The sequence below is a fragment of the Anolis carolinensis genome, unplaced genomic scaffold (genome assembly GCF_035594765.1).
Source record: "Anolis carolinensis isolate JA03-04 unplaced genomic scaffold, rAnoCar3.1.pri scaffold_10, whole genome shotgun sequence".
Classification (NCBI taxonomy): domain Eukaryota; kingdom Metazoa; phylum Chordata; class Lepidosauria; order Squamata; family Dactyloidae; genus Anolis; species Anolis carolinensis.
The window spans coordinates 4,978,027-4,994,807 of record NW_026943821.1 but is presented as its reverse complement, the minus strand read 5'-3'; the positions used below and the strand labels follow the sequence as shown (position 1 = coordinate 4,994,807).

At 41.1% G+C, this 16,781-nt stretch overlaps 1 protein-coding gene across 2 annotated transcripts in view; it reads right to left on the bottom strand.

The window, feature by feature from the left end:
• The window catches only part of wdr62 (WD repeat domain 62), a 40,785-nt gene that overhangs the window by 22,863 nt on the left and 1,141 nt on the right, over positions 1-16,781 (bottom strand). Inside the window, exons 2-15 of one of the 2 annotated variants that reach the window (XM_062962366.1) lie at positions 15,665-15,756; positions 14,988-15,050; positions 14,257-14,314; positions 12,537-12,707; positions 10,956-11,090; positions 9,308-9,490; positions 9,047-9,207; positions 5,434-5,608; positions 3,431-3,568; positions 2,553-2,728; positions 1,385-1,476; positions 1,088-1,213; positions 888-955; positions 115-236 (exon numbers count right to left, since the gene is read on the bottom strand). In XM_062962366.1, the coding sequence (XP_062818436.1) occupies positions 115-236; positions 888-955; positions 1,088-1,213; positions 1,385-1,476; positions 2,553-2,728; positions 3,431-3,568; positions 5,434-5,608; positions 9,047-9,207; positions 9,308-9,490; positions 10,956-11,090; positions 12,537-12,707; positions 14,257-14,314; positions 14,988-15,050; positions 15,665-15,756 (1,760 nt within the window). The remainder of the gene's footprint in view (positions 1-114; positions 237-887; positions 956-1,087; positions 1,214-1,384; positions 1,477-2,552; positions 2,729-3,430; positions 3,569-5,433; positions 5,609-9,046; positions 9,208-9,307; positions 9,491-10,955; positions 11,091-12,536; positions 12,708-14,256; positions 14,315-14,987; positions 15,051-15,664; positions 15,757-16,781) is intronic. The other variant, XM_062962367.1, reaches the window with a different exon arrangement.

Sequence of the window (16,781 nt, the reverse complement as noted above, 5' to 3'; positions counted from 1 at the left end):
AAACCTTTACCTTAATAGGCAAACTTCAGCCCTTCTGGAGTTTTGGACTTCAGCTCCCACAATTCCTAACAGTTTACTGCAAGAACCAAGCACAACATTTACAGAGGAGTTTACCTGACATTTCGGTCCTGACAAGCCACAGCCACATACTTCTGGGTTATATCAATATCCATGTCATACAAGGTGGTTTTCCCGGCAACATGATGAGTCCGGACGAAGTTAATCCCATCAGCGAGCTGGAGAGGAAACCGAGCCAACAATTCCCTCAAGCAGGCTTCAACATTCATTTTGAGCAGGCTAGACGCTGGCTATTGGCAAAGTCTATCTGTACTACTACTACTACTACTACTACTACTACTACTACAGTAGAGTCTCACTTATCCAACATAAACGGGCCGGCAGAATGTTGGATAAGCGAATATGTTGGATAATAAGGAGGCATTAAGGAAAAGCCTATTAAATATCAAATTAGGTTATGATTTTACAAATTAAGCACCAAAACATCATGTTAGACAACAAATTTGGCAGAAAAAGTAGTTCCTGAGAACTCCCTGAGAACAAAAGAAGCAGTGAAACTAAAGAAAAGGGGGAATGGTAGTTGTTTGGTTTCCGGCATTTGATGCTCGTAGGCTTGGCTCACAGGGCCTACAGTTGAGTGCCGAGTCCACTCGGCTGTAGGCGCTGGCTGGCAGGCACTGACGCTTTGCCACCCAGGGCCCAAAAAAATCTTTGTTTTTTTTGGAACTTGGACGGAAAAGTCCATTCGTATAGGCGCCTGTTTCCGTAAGCAGTGGACGGAAACGGGGCCATACGAATGGAAATAGAAATGGGCAGTGATTCCATACAAATGCACAAGACCACAAATCATACAAATGAATCACAGAGACCTTTTGTGCGTTGCGAAAGTAGATGCTTTTGTCAGCTCCGCAGCTAATCATCTTAACGTCTCCACTTCCTGCAGAGAAAGGAAAAGATGGCAGGAAGAACCCAATCACTGTTATCATTTGCATTTATATCCCAACTTCAACACTTTTAGCTTTGTTCTTGCTTTCATGCCTTTTCAGACACAGAAGCCTTGGCTACGTACCGGTGAATTTCACAGCGGTGATGGCTGAGGAATGGTCGTCCAGAGTCTGCTCTAGTTTGTAATTCTTCTCCACATTGAGCACATGGATCAGCCTGTCTCGGCTCGCAGAGGCCAGCAGGGACATCCCTGTATAAGGTGACAGAACGGACACAAAGCTATGGGTTGGTTTCAAAACGTTTTCAAAAAATTTAATTTCAGGACGGTATTGTAATCTCAGCAAATCAATTGAGAAAATATGCAGGGAAATGAAGACTGGAGAAGGAGCTGGAATGTTCCAATTATTATCCAAAACATTACCTGTTTCTGGCTTGGAATATTCTAAGCTAAGGACTTCCGAATCGTGAGCTTCGAGCTTCATCACTTCACCCATACATCTGAGCTCGTGGATCCTGCGGGAATAAGCACACACCCGTTTTTAACAAGGAATTATCAAAGTTCATATTCTGTGACTATTGTATTTTATCTTTGTTCTGTGTATTTTGAAATGAGCATTTTAGAGAAATGCTTAATATATGTGTTGTCAAAGGCTTTCATGGCTGGAATCACAGGGTTGCTGTGCGTTTTCCAGGCTGTATGGCCATGTTCCAGAAGCATTTTCTCCTGACGTTTCGCTCACATCTATGGCAGGCATCCTCAGAGGTTGTGAGGTCTGTCGGAAACTAAGCAAGTGGAGTTTATCAATCTGTGGAATGATGTGCAAGGAAGCTGACGAAACCATTGATCATATCCTCAGCTGCTGTGAGAAAATTGCACAGACAGACTACAAACAGAGGCACAACTATATGGCCCAAATGATTCATTGGAACTTATGCCTCAAGTACCACCTCCTTGCAGTAATGAACTGGTGGGATCACAAACCTGCAAAAGTATTGGAAAATGAGCACGCAAAGATACTGTGGGACTTCTGAATCCAGACTGACAAAGTTCTGGAACACAACACACCAGACATCACAGTTGTGGAAAAGAAAAAGGTTTGGATCATTGATGTTGCCATCCCAGGTGACAGTTGCATTGACGAAAAACAACAGGAAAAACTCAGCCGCTATCAGGACCTCAAGACTGAACTTCAAAGACTCTGGCAGAAACCAGTGCAGGTGGTCCCGGTGGTGATGGGCACACTGGGTGCCGTGCCAAAAGATCTCAGCCGGCATTTGGAAACAATAGACATTGACAAAATCACGATCTGCCAACTGCAAAAGGCCACCCTACTGGGATCTGCCCGCATCATCCGAAAATACATCACACAGTCCTAGACACTTGGGAAGTGTTCGACTTGTGATTTTGTGATACGGAATCCAGCATCTCTATCTTGTTTGCTGTGTCATAATAAAACACATCTCCATTTGTATCCTGTTTTTATCCCTAAACATTATATGAAAGGCAATACAAAACAATATACATATGTGAAACAATAATATGTAAAACATATGTAAAACAATATAGAGGGACAAGGCTTGAGACCGACCTCAAATTCCCAGCTCTGTCGCCGGAAGCCAAGTGCTGGCCATCAGGGCTGACGCTCATCACGTGGACGCCGGATTTCGCATCAAGGTGGTTAGTGTTTTCCCCTCGATCGGGAGCATTGGTTGTATCCTGCAATTGCTGGGTGTTCTTCTCCACATACAGGACCTCCAGTAAGTTCTTTTTAAAAAAGAAGGACGGCTATGGGCATGTACACACTTATAGAAGTACACATCAGACTTTCTCCTAGTGCTTTTAAAAATTGGCATAATTCAAAGGGGTTTTTTTGTCTTCTTTCAAACTTATTAGTTCACTGATGGATAGATCTGTTTATTAATTAGTCCACTGATCATATCTATAGACATAATAAATGATTTATTTACATCACTTTTACCCCGCCTTTCTCCCCCGAGGGGACTCAAAGCGGCTTACAATAAATAGGCAAAAATTCAATGCCTAAAAACAATGTAAAAACAACAATTCATATAAAAAAATCTACAAAACAACAATTCATATAAAACAGATACCATTGCAAAATAAAATCACATTATATAAAATTTTTAAGTATGTCCAAGCCTTCACTTGGGTGGGGGGTAGGATGGTGTTTATAGAGGACACTGGGAGGGTTTGGGCTACATGTTCATGGCACTCACTATAACCTGCATGTGGGTGGAGGAAGAGCCATGGGTGTCTTCTACTCAGTGGGAACTATAGCTGTTTGTGGAGGTCAAAGGCTGTCTGTGTAAGTGGACACCTCCTCCACATACACATTTTTCATTTTTATTATGTGTATAGATATAGATAGATAGAATTTTCAAAGCTGGTGGAGGTAGCAGTCTTTTAGCTAGACTGACAGGCTGTTTATTAACAATGGAAACTTACATTACTGTAAATATTCCTTGGGAAATGGGTTTGCGTGTCATTTTCCAAACTCCAGAAACGAATGGTGTTGTCTGACGAACACGTAAGAAAGGATCCCGCAGGCAAACAGCTTTGATGGTCTTCAAACTCAGGATAAACCTAAAAAAACCAAACCCAAAACACAGAAGATGCTGAAAAAGTACTACAGGTTTTCGAATCACGTAGCAAGAGATTTGGGCTTCTTGGCTATATCAGAGAATCGAAGAATTGGAAGATACACCTTCACAGACATCCAGTACAACCCACTGCTCTGCAGGAACACCTACCAAAGATAAGCCAAGTTTTTCAGCGCTTTTTATGAGCTGAAAAAGCCTCCCCCGGCTTATAATCGGGTCAAGGTCAAGCAGGCACTCTCATCTTACCCTCCCTTATCAGTGTTTACTTTTCCAAAGCCTCCCTTGCTCTTAACCAAGGGAATGTTTTGAAAAGGGAAAGAAGCCCTTGCAAGTCAGGAAGAAGAATATATATATACTCATTAATCTTGTAAAAGCATTTTCCCATGAAATATTTGTTAATCTCTGCTATAGCTATATAGGCATTTCCCCCCGCAAGCCTTTGCAATCTCTATATACCTTCACATTTGTATCTATCTATCTACAGTAATTTTATATATGAATTTCCTCCTCATATGTTTGTAAGTCTTTGCAAATCCTATATACATATAGATATCTAGAGATTTCCATGTACCTATATATCTGTATCTACATTATTTTATATATGAATTTTCACCTCACATGTTTGCAAGTCTTTGCAAATCCTATACAGATATAATTATCTATATATAGAGAGATGTCTAGATAGATATATATGAATATAGATATATAGGGCTTGAAATATTGCAAAGGGAAATGCGTGCACGCACACACACACACACACACACACACACACACAGATTTCTAGATAGATATAAACATAAATGTATAGGGCTTAAAAATATTGCAGGAGGGAAATGCACATATATAGAGAGGATTTGCAAACGTTTCAGGGGGAAAATGCATATGTGAAATTAGTATATATACAGTAGAGTCTCACTTATCCAAGCCTCGCTTATCCAAGCTTCTGGATTATCCGAGCCATTTTTGTAGTCAATGTTTTCAATATATCATGATATTTTGGTGCTAAATTCGTAAGTACAGTAATTACAACATAACATTACTGCATATTGAACTACTTTTTCTGTCCAATTTGTTGTATAATATGTTGTTTTGGTGCTTAATTTGTAAAACCATAACCTAATTTGATGTTTAATTGGCTTTTCCTTAATCCCTCCTTATTATCCAAGATATTCGCTTGTCCAAGCTTCTGCCGGCCCGTTTAGCTTGGATAAGTGAGACTCTACTGTAATTGTAGATCTATCTAGCTCTGCATTATTTATGTAGGCATTGAATGTTTGCCTATAACTGTGTTGGAAGTCGGCCTGAGTCCCCAGGGGGAGATAGGGCAGGGTACAAATGAAATATTATTATTATTATTATTATTATTATTATTATTATTTTATTGTATGACACAGCAAACAAGATAGACATGCTGGATTTCGTATCACAAAATCACAAGTCGAACACTTCCCAAGTGTTGTTGTTGTTGTTATTATTATTATTATTATGTTATTGTTAATACCATATTGTTTTTGTTGACCCTACTTTTCCACTTACAGAGCTAGTATACTGTTTTTCTTTGAAATACGGTAAATATTCAAAAACTTTTAACCTACTGGTGCCTCAATATAATTTCATTGGGATCTATTTTCATTTTGAAATTTACCAATAGCTGCTGCATTTCCCACCCTCGGTTTATACTTGAGTTAATAAGTTTCCCCAGTTTTTGTGGTAAAATGTGGTGCCTCGGCTTATATTAGGGTTGGCTTATACTAGAGTATATATGGTAATTGAATCTATTATCTTTCTGTCTTCCCACAAAAGGCCTCAAATTCAGCAGAAAGAAAGGCTTTTTCCCAAAGCGCTCACCTCCACATTCCACACGAAGGAGCTATGGAAGAGGTCTGACCAGATTTTCCCCACTCGACTGAAGTCCTTCACGTCCCAGATGTACACGCTGTGGTCCTTGTAGACGCAGGAGAGCCAGTGATGGCAGGGATCATAGGCTAAGGCAATGCTGTCCGGAAAGATGGCATCAGGTCTTCTAGGAAACACCACAGAGAGGAGGGAAAGGATCCTCTTGTCATATAAGCAAAAACGCCAGGCTTCTGTTTTGTTAAGTTTATAAAAATCAGGGGCGTCAAACTCACTTTTCAATAACCTTATGGTTGCCTTTAAAGAGCCATTGAATCCATAGGTGGAGACAGAGGGCCAATTGTTTTAGATCAGGGGTCCCCAAACTAAGGCCCGGGGGCCAGATGCAGCCCATTGAAGCCATTTATCTGACCCCCACGGCACAAGGGCAAAAGGGGGTTGGGCTAAATGACCCAAGGGGTCTCTTCCAACCCTTATTATTATTATTATTATTATTATTATTATTATTATTATTATTAACATTGAGGCTGGGTGGCCATCTGTCAGGGGTGCTTTGCTTGTGCTTTTGGTGCACAAAGGCAGAAGGGGATTGGACTAAATGGCCCAAGGGGTCTCTTCCAACCCTCTTTATTACTATTATTGTTATTGTTATTATTATTAACATTGAGGCTGGGTGGCCATCTGTCAGCGGTGCTTTGCTTGTGCTTCTGGTGCACAAAGGCAGAAGGGGATTGGATTCAATGGCCCAAGGGGTCTCTTCCAACCCTCTTTATTAATTATTATTATTATTATTATTATTATTATTATTATTATTAACATTGAGGCTGGGTGGCCATCTGTCAGGGGTGCTTTGCTTGTGCTTTTGGTGCACAAAGGCAGAAGGGGATTGGATTCAATGGCCCAAGGGGTCTCTTCCAACCCTCTTTATTATTATTATTATTATTATTATTATTATTATTATTATTATTATTATTATTAACATTGAGGCTGGGTGGCCATCTGTCAGGGGTGCTTTGCTTGTGCTTTTGGTGCACAAAGGCAGAAGGGGATTGGATTCAATGGCCCAAGGGGTCTCTTCCAACCCTCTTTATTATTATTATTATTATTATTATTATTATTATTATTATTATTAACATTGAGGCTGGGTGGCCATCTGTCAGGGGTGCTTTGCTTGTGCTTTCAGTGCACAAAGGCAGAAGGGGATTGGACTCAATGGAAGGGGTCTCTTCCAACCCTCTTTTTTATTGTTGTTGTTGTTGTTGTTGTTGTTGTTATTGCTCAGTGGCCAGCTATAGTGAACTGGCCCTCTGTTTAAAAAGTTTAGGGACCTCTGTTTTAGATAGTGGTATGCAAAGTAGCTGAATTCCAATCTATCTATACACATAATAAAAGTGAACATTTCATGTGTGTCCTAAATAGCTGGGGTGTCTATTTACACAGACAAGCTCCTGCCTCTACAAACAGCTACAGCTCCCACTACTTAGGCGACACCAATGGCCTTCCTTCCATTGACATTGCTGGTTACTGAGAGTGCTAAGAACATAACCAAGAGCCCTGCCAATGTCCTCCACAAACACCATCCTGCCCACCACCCAAGTCAAGGCTTTCAGATAGGGACAATTTCATCCTATATGTTCTGTGTTTCCTCCACCACAGACATCCCAGTGTTTCTGACTCTCTCCATTGGTGTGGAATTTGCATGACCCCACCCACTGCCTCTCCCTTAACCCTTTCCTATTCTTTTCTATGGCACACAGCAAACAGAGAAATTGATCGCCAACTGAACATACTAAAGAGGTTTATAGGAGTTGTAGGTACTGGGATGTATAGTTCACCTGCAATCTAAGAGCACTCTGAACTCCAAACACCAATGGATCTGGACCAAACTTGGCAGGCAAACCTGATATGTCGGAATGTGATTACTGGAGGGGTTTGGGGGGAACTGACACTTCCTTTCTGGGAGTTGTAGTTCACCCACAACCAGGGAAACTGTGGCCTCCACCGATGATGGACCTGGACCAAACTTGGCACAAAGAACCCCCATGACTAACCCAACCTACTGGAGGGGTTTGAGGGGACTGACTCACCATAGTGGGAGTTGTAGTTTACCCTACAGCCAGAGAACACACTGAACCCCAGCCATGATGCATCCAGAGCAAACCTATCCAACATAACAAACTTTAAGTAGTGATGGAGTTTCTCGGGGTTAATCTGACATGATGTGAGTTGTAGTTCACCCACAACCGTATGCATTTTGTACAATTAAAAAATGATTTTTTTTCAAATAACCTGGGCAACATCGAGGACTCAAGCTAGTTAGTAATATGTTACAGAGATTTGGATGGTCCCTGCGACATCGTGACCACCAAGGATACAGGGAGATGTTTTCCCCTTTTTAAAGTGTAGCGTAGCTTGAGTTAAAATGTACGTACTAGAGACTTGAATGTTAGAAAACGGTAACAAGTTTATTGATGTACATATGCTTAACTGTTTCAATGTTGCTTCTCTCTTAGAGGTACACTTCTTTAACAGTTACAATGGTAACATTTGATGAAACAACTCTCAAGAGGACTATTTCTTCCTTTAAGCAGTTTAAACCTTTTTTTTCTTATTTTAACTGATCACTACAGACTTCTACTGGGATTTCCTTCCCTTTGTTATTCAAACTCCACTACTAACTTAAATAAGTCACTTGACCTATTTAAAACGACACAGGCTAGAACCTGAACTTTCCTGATTCTCAATACCTTAGAACCAGCCTACCCTGTGGTTCCCTGACCACAGACTGATTCTCCCCCCCCCCCCCAAATCTGCATTCTCTTACCAGACAGCAGTTGGCTCCACCCTCATTTTTATGGCAACCTGCCTCAGGGTGCTGAAATGGTTACCAATCCTCCAAGCAATGCCAACTCAAATACTGGGGCCGGGCTGTGGCGCAGGCTGGTAAACAGCTGCTGCAATAAATCACTCTGACCATGAGGTCATGAGTTCGAGGCCAGCCCGTGGCGGGGTGAGCACCCGTCAATTAAAAATAAAATATAGCCCCTGCTCGTTGCTGACCTAGCAACCCGAAAGATAGTTGCATCTGTTTACCCTATATGTACATAATGTGATCGGCCCTGAGTCCCCTTCGGGGTGAGAAGGGCGGAATATAAATACTGTAAATAAATAAATAAATACTTACTTTTTTAAAAACCTCTACCTACAATTAAACATAACTGTAAACCAAAATCCACAGTCCCTTCCTTTGTTTCATAAAGATTTGGAAGGGGTCCTATTTTGCTTCATAATCTGAATCTCCAAAATTTTGTAATTGTTTCGTTAAGATTTGTTCTATCAGCGGCAATGGGGAAAATTTTGAGGCTTGTTTCTCTGTCATTTTTACGGCTATCAGGATGAAACCTAGCACACTTGTAGCCAACATTTACGACTATAAGTTTGCCACATTTCAGAATGTTTCTGACACCTACTGATCTTTAGGAAATTAAAAAAAAAAACAAATGATATTTTTAAAAACCTACCAGAGGTATCCCTTTGAATTTCTGTACAATGAGACAACATAAGCAGGAAATCAATCAGAAAGATTTGGTCACCCACTGAGTTGTACCTCATTATTTCTTCTCTGGCGACATTGACATCCAGAGGGTGAGGCTTGGGCAGGTCTGAGAGGTAATGCAGGTTGTGGGTTTGGAAGATTCGCACGGTGCCATTTGCGCCGCCGCAGAAGATAAATTCTTCACTAATGCAGATGCAATTGGCTAGAGATACCTGAAGGAAGGCAAATAGAGAGTTTAGACTAGAAGAAAAAACTTTTAAAAAATGCAGGAGTTGGATGTTCTATACCAGAAACAGAGAGATGCATTCCCACCTTCAGATCAATCCATTTTTCCAGCACACGCTTCTCATTAAACTGGCAAAGAAGCCCGGAAAACGAAATGCAGAAGGTGCTTCTGGCCATTCGCCCTCGGCCACAGGCCACGTCGCAGAAGATGTTGTTGTGAAGCTCCCCAAGAAGGCCAGAGCGACCCACCAGTGGGACAGTCTCCTTAATCTGCAATGGACATACATTATTATTAATATTGTTATTATTATTATTCTTTCAGATGAAAGGCTTCAAATGAAAGGCCTGCATTTCATACACATGCACACACACATATATAAACACAATGTAAACAATTTCACTCCAGAACCAGAAGATGTTTTGAAGCATTGTTTTGCTGCATTACTCAACATATTCCTTTTTTAAAAAAAGATAGAAGCAAAGCTGGTAAGAATGTGGTGAATGTACTTATGTGTTGCCTTCAAGACATCTCTGAGCATGATCGCAAAAAGTGCAAAAGAAAAGAAGTCATGTGCATTTGAGGACTTTTTTAGAACTTTGGGAATAATGTTTACGTATTGGGCTGCAGATTTGAAAGGAACTTAAGCCTAGCATCCAGTTAATATTGTTATAGAATCATAGAATCGTAGAGTTGGAAGAGACCTCATGGGCCATCCAGTCCAATCCCCCGCTAAGAAGCAGGAAATTGCATTCAAAGCACCCCCGACAGATGGCCATCCAGCCTCTGCTTAAAAGCCTCCAAGGAAGGAGCCTCCACCACGGCCCCGGGGAGAGAGTTCCACTGCCGAACAGCCCTTCTCACAGTGAGGAAGTTCTTCCTGATGTTCAGGTAGAATCTCCTTTCCTGTCGTTTGAAGCCATTGTTCCGTGTCCTAGTCTCCAGGGCAGCAGAAAACAAGCTTGCTCCCTCTTCCCTAGGACTTCCCCTCACGTATTTGTACATGGCTCTCATGTCTCCTCTCAGCCTTCTCTTCTGCAGGCTAAACATGCCCAGCTCTTTAAGCCGCTCCTCGTAGGGCTTGTTCTCCAGACCCTTAATCATCTTAGTTGCCCTCCTCTGGACGCTTTCCAGCTTGTCAACATCTCCCTTCAACTGCGGTGCCCAAAATTGGACACAGTGTGATTCCAGGTAACGTGGTCTGACCAAGGCAGAATAGAGGGGGAGCATAACTTCCCTGGATCTAGACGCTATTCCCCTATTGATGCAGGACAGAATCCCGTTGGCTTTTTTAGCAGCCGCATCACATTGTTGGCTCATGTTTAACTTGTTGTCCACGAGGACTCCAAGGTCTTTTTCGCACACACTGCTGTCAAGCCAGGCGTCTCCCATTCTGTATCTCTGATTTCCATTTTTTCTGCCGAAGTGAAGTATCTTGCATTTGTCCCTGTTGAACTTCATTTTGTTAGTTTCGGCCCATCTCTCTAGTCTGTCAAGATCATTTTGAATTCTGCTCCTGTTTTCTGGAGTGTTAGCTATCCCTCCCAGTTTGGTGTCATCTGCAAAGTTGCCGTAGACATACACTTTACAATCCCACTATTCATATAGCAAGCACATTGGTCAGGTGGTTGCAATGTAATGTAACTGCTGTTATTTATGAATCACATTAGTTACTCAGCTTCATACTCGCATTGGAATTAAACTGTTAGCACAGAATCAGACAGAAAAAAGTATTACCTTGATTTCCCTGGCTACATCCAAGAACCAGAACTTCACATGGCGGTGGCCAACAGTAACGAAATAGCTGTCCTCCGAAAAGGAAATGGCCATAACTTTGCTGGATACCTTATTGGAGGCAATGAGAGTACCTTTCTGCGAAGCAAGAATGGAAATAACATTCAATACTTTTGTAAAGTTGTATTAATTAATGGGAGAACTAATCCAGAAGACAACCTGGAGGAGGTGAAGATTGGATTAACTTGTGACAAGAAAAGTGCTGATGGAGGAAACTGCCGATAACTGACCTGAGAAGTAAAAATGTAAACAGTACAATTATTCTTTAAGTTAAGGAAGTCAAAAACAATGGCTGCTTATGTTAAGGAAGAAAAACAACACCTCCCCGGAATTGATGGAGCTTCAGCATGTCAATGCCAATTAGTCAAGAGAACAACAGCAAAACCTGCTACATAAAGAGACACTTTCCTATTGGAAAAGTGTGTCAGATCTGCGGGGAATGCAGAGTCTGTGCACCTGCCTCCTTCCAAGATGGCCTGAATGAAGAAGGTGAGTATGGATGTGACTGAATGTATATGGAATGAATGCTGAGTATATTATGAGTATATTGGAGTGAATGCTGAGTAGTCAAGATAGATTGTCCCTATCTTGACCTACTTCCTAGTCTTCTGCACTTTACCACTGGTCCGTGTGATTAGTACTCCTAATATATTGCACAATTATAATGTCATTCCTCTCCTCCAAGTTGAAGATTGAAATGCCATTAGATCGCTTGTTGCCACTGGCTGCACTTTTATGTTATGATGTTGTGTTTTATGATGTTTGATGTATTAACTTGCTGTGATTGATATGTATTTTATATTGTTGTATTTTACTGTATATTGTTGGGCCTGGTCCCCATGTGAGCCGCCCCGAGTCCCCCTGGGGAGATGGGGTGGGATACAAGAATAAAGTTATTATTATTATTATTGTATGACACAGCAAACAAGATAGATATGCTGGATTTCGTATCACAAAATCACAAGTCAAACACTTCCCAAGTGTCTAGGACTGTGTGATGTATTTTCGGATGATGCATGCAGATGCCAGTAGGGTGGCCTTTTGCAGTTGGCAGATCATGATTTTGTCCATGTCTATTGTTTCCAAATGCCGGCTGAGATCTTTTGGCACAGCACCCAATGTGCCGATCACCACCGGGACCACCTGCACTGGTTTCTGCCAGAGTCTTTGAAGTTCAATCTTGAGGTCCTGATAGCGGCTGAGTTTTTCCTGTTGTTATTATTATTATTATTGACACAACGATGTTGTATGGCACAGCATTATTATTATTGTTCCCTTTGTCTGTGTAACCAATATAGCCATTATAAAACCAGTACTGGGTCAGTGTGTCTGCTCCTTTCCCTGAAAGTGCCTGATAGCGATCTGTCCCTCTGAAAATGGATTAAAGAACATTTTTAAGGTTAAAAAGTATGCATGACATTACAATTTTTCCAGCAAGGCAGTCTGGGGTTATGGGCAATGTTCCTGCCCTTGGAAGAGGCTGTAGTTCCGTTCCCCAAGGATTCGGTAAAAGTGGCTTCTTACCTTCCAGTCCCACACATTAACCACCATGTCGTGAGGATATCCCACAGAGACGAGGTACTTCATGCTGGGGGAAAAGGCCACGCAGGCCACGCCGTGTTTGTGGCCATGGAGCTCCGACACCTGTGTTTTGTCTTCCACCTCCCAGACACGGACGGCCGGGTGGTGCCCGCTCTACAAGGGGAAAAAGCAAGGAACGGTGTTTCACAAAGAGAAAAGAAAGTGTGCCTATGGCAGGGGTTCTCAAAGTGTGCTCCGCATAGCCCCAAAAAGCCTTTTTTCCTTATCTTCCTCATCATTAAGATCGCCTTCTTTGCTTCCAAAACCCTATTTCCCTCCCACCACTCAGGGGGTGTTTTGATTGTGGTTTTCCTGCATGGCAAAAGGGGGTTGGACTGGATGGGCCCTGGGGTTGCTTCTATAATAATAATAATAATTACAAAGGATGGATGGCCATCTCTTGGGGTTGCTTTGATTGTGATTTTCCTGCCATGGCAGAAGGGGGTTGGACTGGATGATCCTTTGAGTCTTCCAATGAAACAGTGTTTTATATATGTTTATAATTTGCATACTGGTGGGGTTTGGGGGTGCTTGATCTTGAAATCCAGGAGTTATGGTTCACCCATATTCAGAGAACACTGAACCCATCTGATGACGGATCTGGACCAAACTTGGCACCCAAATTCAACATGGCCAACTGGGCACACTGGTGGACTTTGGAGGTGATTGACTTTGAGAGTTATAGTTCACCTGTATTCCATGTACAAGCTGGAAAGCATCCAGAGGAGGGCGACTAAAATGATTAAGGGTCTGGAGAACAAGCCCTATGAGGAGCGGCTTAAAGAGCTGGGCATGTTTAGCCTGCAGAAGAGAAGGCTGAGAGGAGACATGATAGCCATGTACAAATACGTGAAGGGAAGTCATAGGGAGGAGGGAGCAAGCTTGTTTTCTGCTGCCCTGCAGACTAGGACACAATGGAACAGTGGCTTCAAACTACAGGAAAGGAGATTCCACCTGAACATCAGGAAGAACTTCCTCACTGTGAGAGAGAGCTGTTCAGCAGTGGAACTCTCTCCCCCAGGCTGTGGTGGAGGCTCCTTCTTTGGAAGCTTTTAGGCAGAGGCTGGATGGCCATTTGTCGGGGGTGCTTTGAATGCGATTTCCTGCTTCTTGGCGGGGGGTTGGACTGGATGGCCCATGAGGTCTCTTCCAACTCTACTATTCTTTGATTCTATGATTCTATGAGCCCTCTGAACTCCACCAATGACAGATCTAGACAAAACTTGGCAGACAGACCCAATGCTGCCAACTTGCGGTGACTGACCTTGGCATCAGAGAGTTATAGTTCACCCATATTCAGAGAACATCCAGCAAGTGATGAATCTGGACACAGACCCAACATAGAATAGGTATTTGTTTCATTCGTCTATTCGTTTAGTATCGTTATGACTTCCAGGCCAAAAAACTTGTGGCAACCTTCCCTTTTTAAAAAATTTAAGTGGCCACAATTTGGAATAGTTGCTCCAGCACAAGGGAATTCAAAATGACATGTTTGGAATGTTGGTTTTCTTGTTAAATGATTTTCTAGATATTGGATGCAAAAAAAGAAAAAGGTGGTTTGGAAGCTTTTGTGTGTTTTTGGATGAATAATGGTTTATTAATACTTTCTTTATTGCATTGTTTTATACTATAATAATAATAATAATAATCTTGAAGAACTCACCTCACCCGTTACAATATATTTCCCATCAGGAGAGAAAGACAGAGCACTCACAGTTTTCCTGGAAGAAAAACACACCAAAACAAAAAGTCCTATTATCCAGAGAATAATATGAATAATGCAGGGATGTCAGAGAAATAAGGGTATTATTATTTGGAATAATAATAATAATAATAATAATAATAATAATAACATCAACAATGTATTACCTGCCTCATCTTGAGGCAGGTTAAAAGATCAAGGTAAAACAATATAGATATACTAGCTGTGCCCAGCCATGCGTTGCTGTGGCAAAGTATGGTGGTATGGGAAATAAAGTATTCAGGAATTGGTGGTAGTTAAGGTAAAGGGTAAAGGTTTTCCCCTGATAGAGCTTAGCCTTCTAACTGGCAGCAATTGGATAAAAACAATTATTGCTCTCCCTCTAATTAGGACTTTATTATTCTTTTCTTTTTGTTGTATGAACGTAGAGGCATGGATGAGGGGTTGTGCTGCCAAGTTTAGTGTTTCTGGGATGTGTAGTTTTGTTGTTTTGTCCTAGGCCGAAATTTCATTACCCTTTTATATATATAGATAACTGTAGGTGATTCCCTCTACTAATAATGTTAAAATATCTCAAAAAATCACAATTTGAATGTTTCTCACATACTTTGACAGAAATTCTCACCATCATCATTTTTATACATATCAATATTCAAAGCTGTAGATATGAAAAATATGAAGATATCCATTACCTGGAAGTATTAAAGATGTGCCTTTGTTTATTCTTCCTAGGATTCAAAATCACAACCACACATCTAGAAGGAAAGATATACATAAGATTTACATAAGGAAAACCTTCCTCAGTGAAGGAGAATAAGGCAATTTCCTGCCATGGTCTCCTATTCAGATTGATTCTATATCAGGAAAAATAATAATTCCCTGATTTAAACCTAACAATAAAATGTGGTGAATTGAAAACGGAAGCCATAGAAAAAAAGAAGGCACAATTAACCAACAAATAAAACCCACTGAAAACCTGACAGAATCTATGGGCCCAGGCTGTGGCGCAGGCGGGAGAGCAAGCCAGTGCAATTAACTGCAATGAATCACTCTGACCAGGAGGTCATGAGTTCGAGCCCCGCTGGGATCTGGGTTAGAATCCCTGTATCATTTCCATTTTTAACAACGGCAAAACCTACCCTGAGAAGAGAAAGCGAATTACAAATTTGAGAGTAAAAGATATGCATGTTTTCAAAATGTTAGTTTTCTTGCTGGTGGATACCTGCTTCAACTTTTATATTTCACCAGGGAATTTATCTATCTGCCTTTATGAGAATGATAATAACAATTTATTCCTTGAGCATTGAAGGGTCTACAGGCCACTTATATTTTCTTGACGGCTCTTTGCCAGCTACAGATAAGGTCTTACCCTGTTGGATATGCCACTTGCCCTGTATTTGGGTCACAAGCAAAGCCACTGCTGGTCTGAGTGGTGATGCCCAACACTTTTTCAAGCAGCACCTGCCCCAAAGAAGAGGAAACAACAACAACAAAAAGAGGAAAATCAGCAAACAGAAAGCTATGGGTGTGTCTACACTGTAGAATTAATGCAGTTTGACACCACTTGAATTGCCATGGCTCAGGGTTATGGAATCACGGCAGCTGTAGTTTTACAGGAGCTCTGTCAAACTACAGCTCCCAGGATTCTATACCATTGGGCCATAGCAGTTCAAATGGAGTCAAACTACATTCCTTCTACATTCTACACTTACAACATACGACATTCAGAGAAGGACTTGACAATTATTATTATTAATAATAATAACAAGAAAATAATTACAATTGTTTTTCATAATTACACTTGGAGAGGACCAGGCGCAGAGCCTTTTCTGTTTCTGCCCCTGCCTTATGGAATGCCTTGCCGCCCTATATGAGAGCCATGCGTGAGTTAGGGCCTTTTACCCTAGCACTCAAGACATGGCTCTTTACTAGAGCTTTTAATCTATTTTAATTTTTATCAATATTTGTATGTATGTATTTTTATCCTTTACAATTTTATCTTGTAAATCGCCTAGAGCATTGTGGATGGAGGGCGATTAATAAGTAATTAAATCATGATGATGATGATGATGATGATGATGATGATAATTACAGTAGAGTCTCACTTATCCAACATAAACGGGCCGGCAGAATATTGGATAAGCGAATATGTTGGATAATAAGGAGGGATTAAGGAAAAGCCTATTAAACATCAAATTACGTTATGATTTTACAAATGAAGCACCAAAATATCATGTTAGACAACAAATTTGGCAGAAAAAGTAGTTCAATTCGCAGTAATGCTATGTAGTAATTACTGTATTTACGAATTTAGCACCAAAATATCACGATATATTGAAAACATTGACTACAAAAATGCATTGGATAATCCAGAACATTGGATAAGCGAGTGTTGGATAAGTGAGACTCTACTGTAATTACTACATAGCATTACTGCGCATGGAACTACTTTTTCTGTCCAATTTGTTGTATAATATGATGTTTTG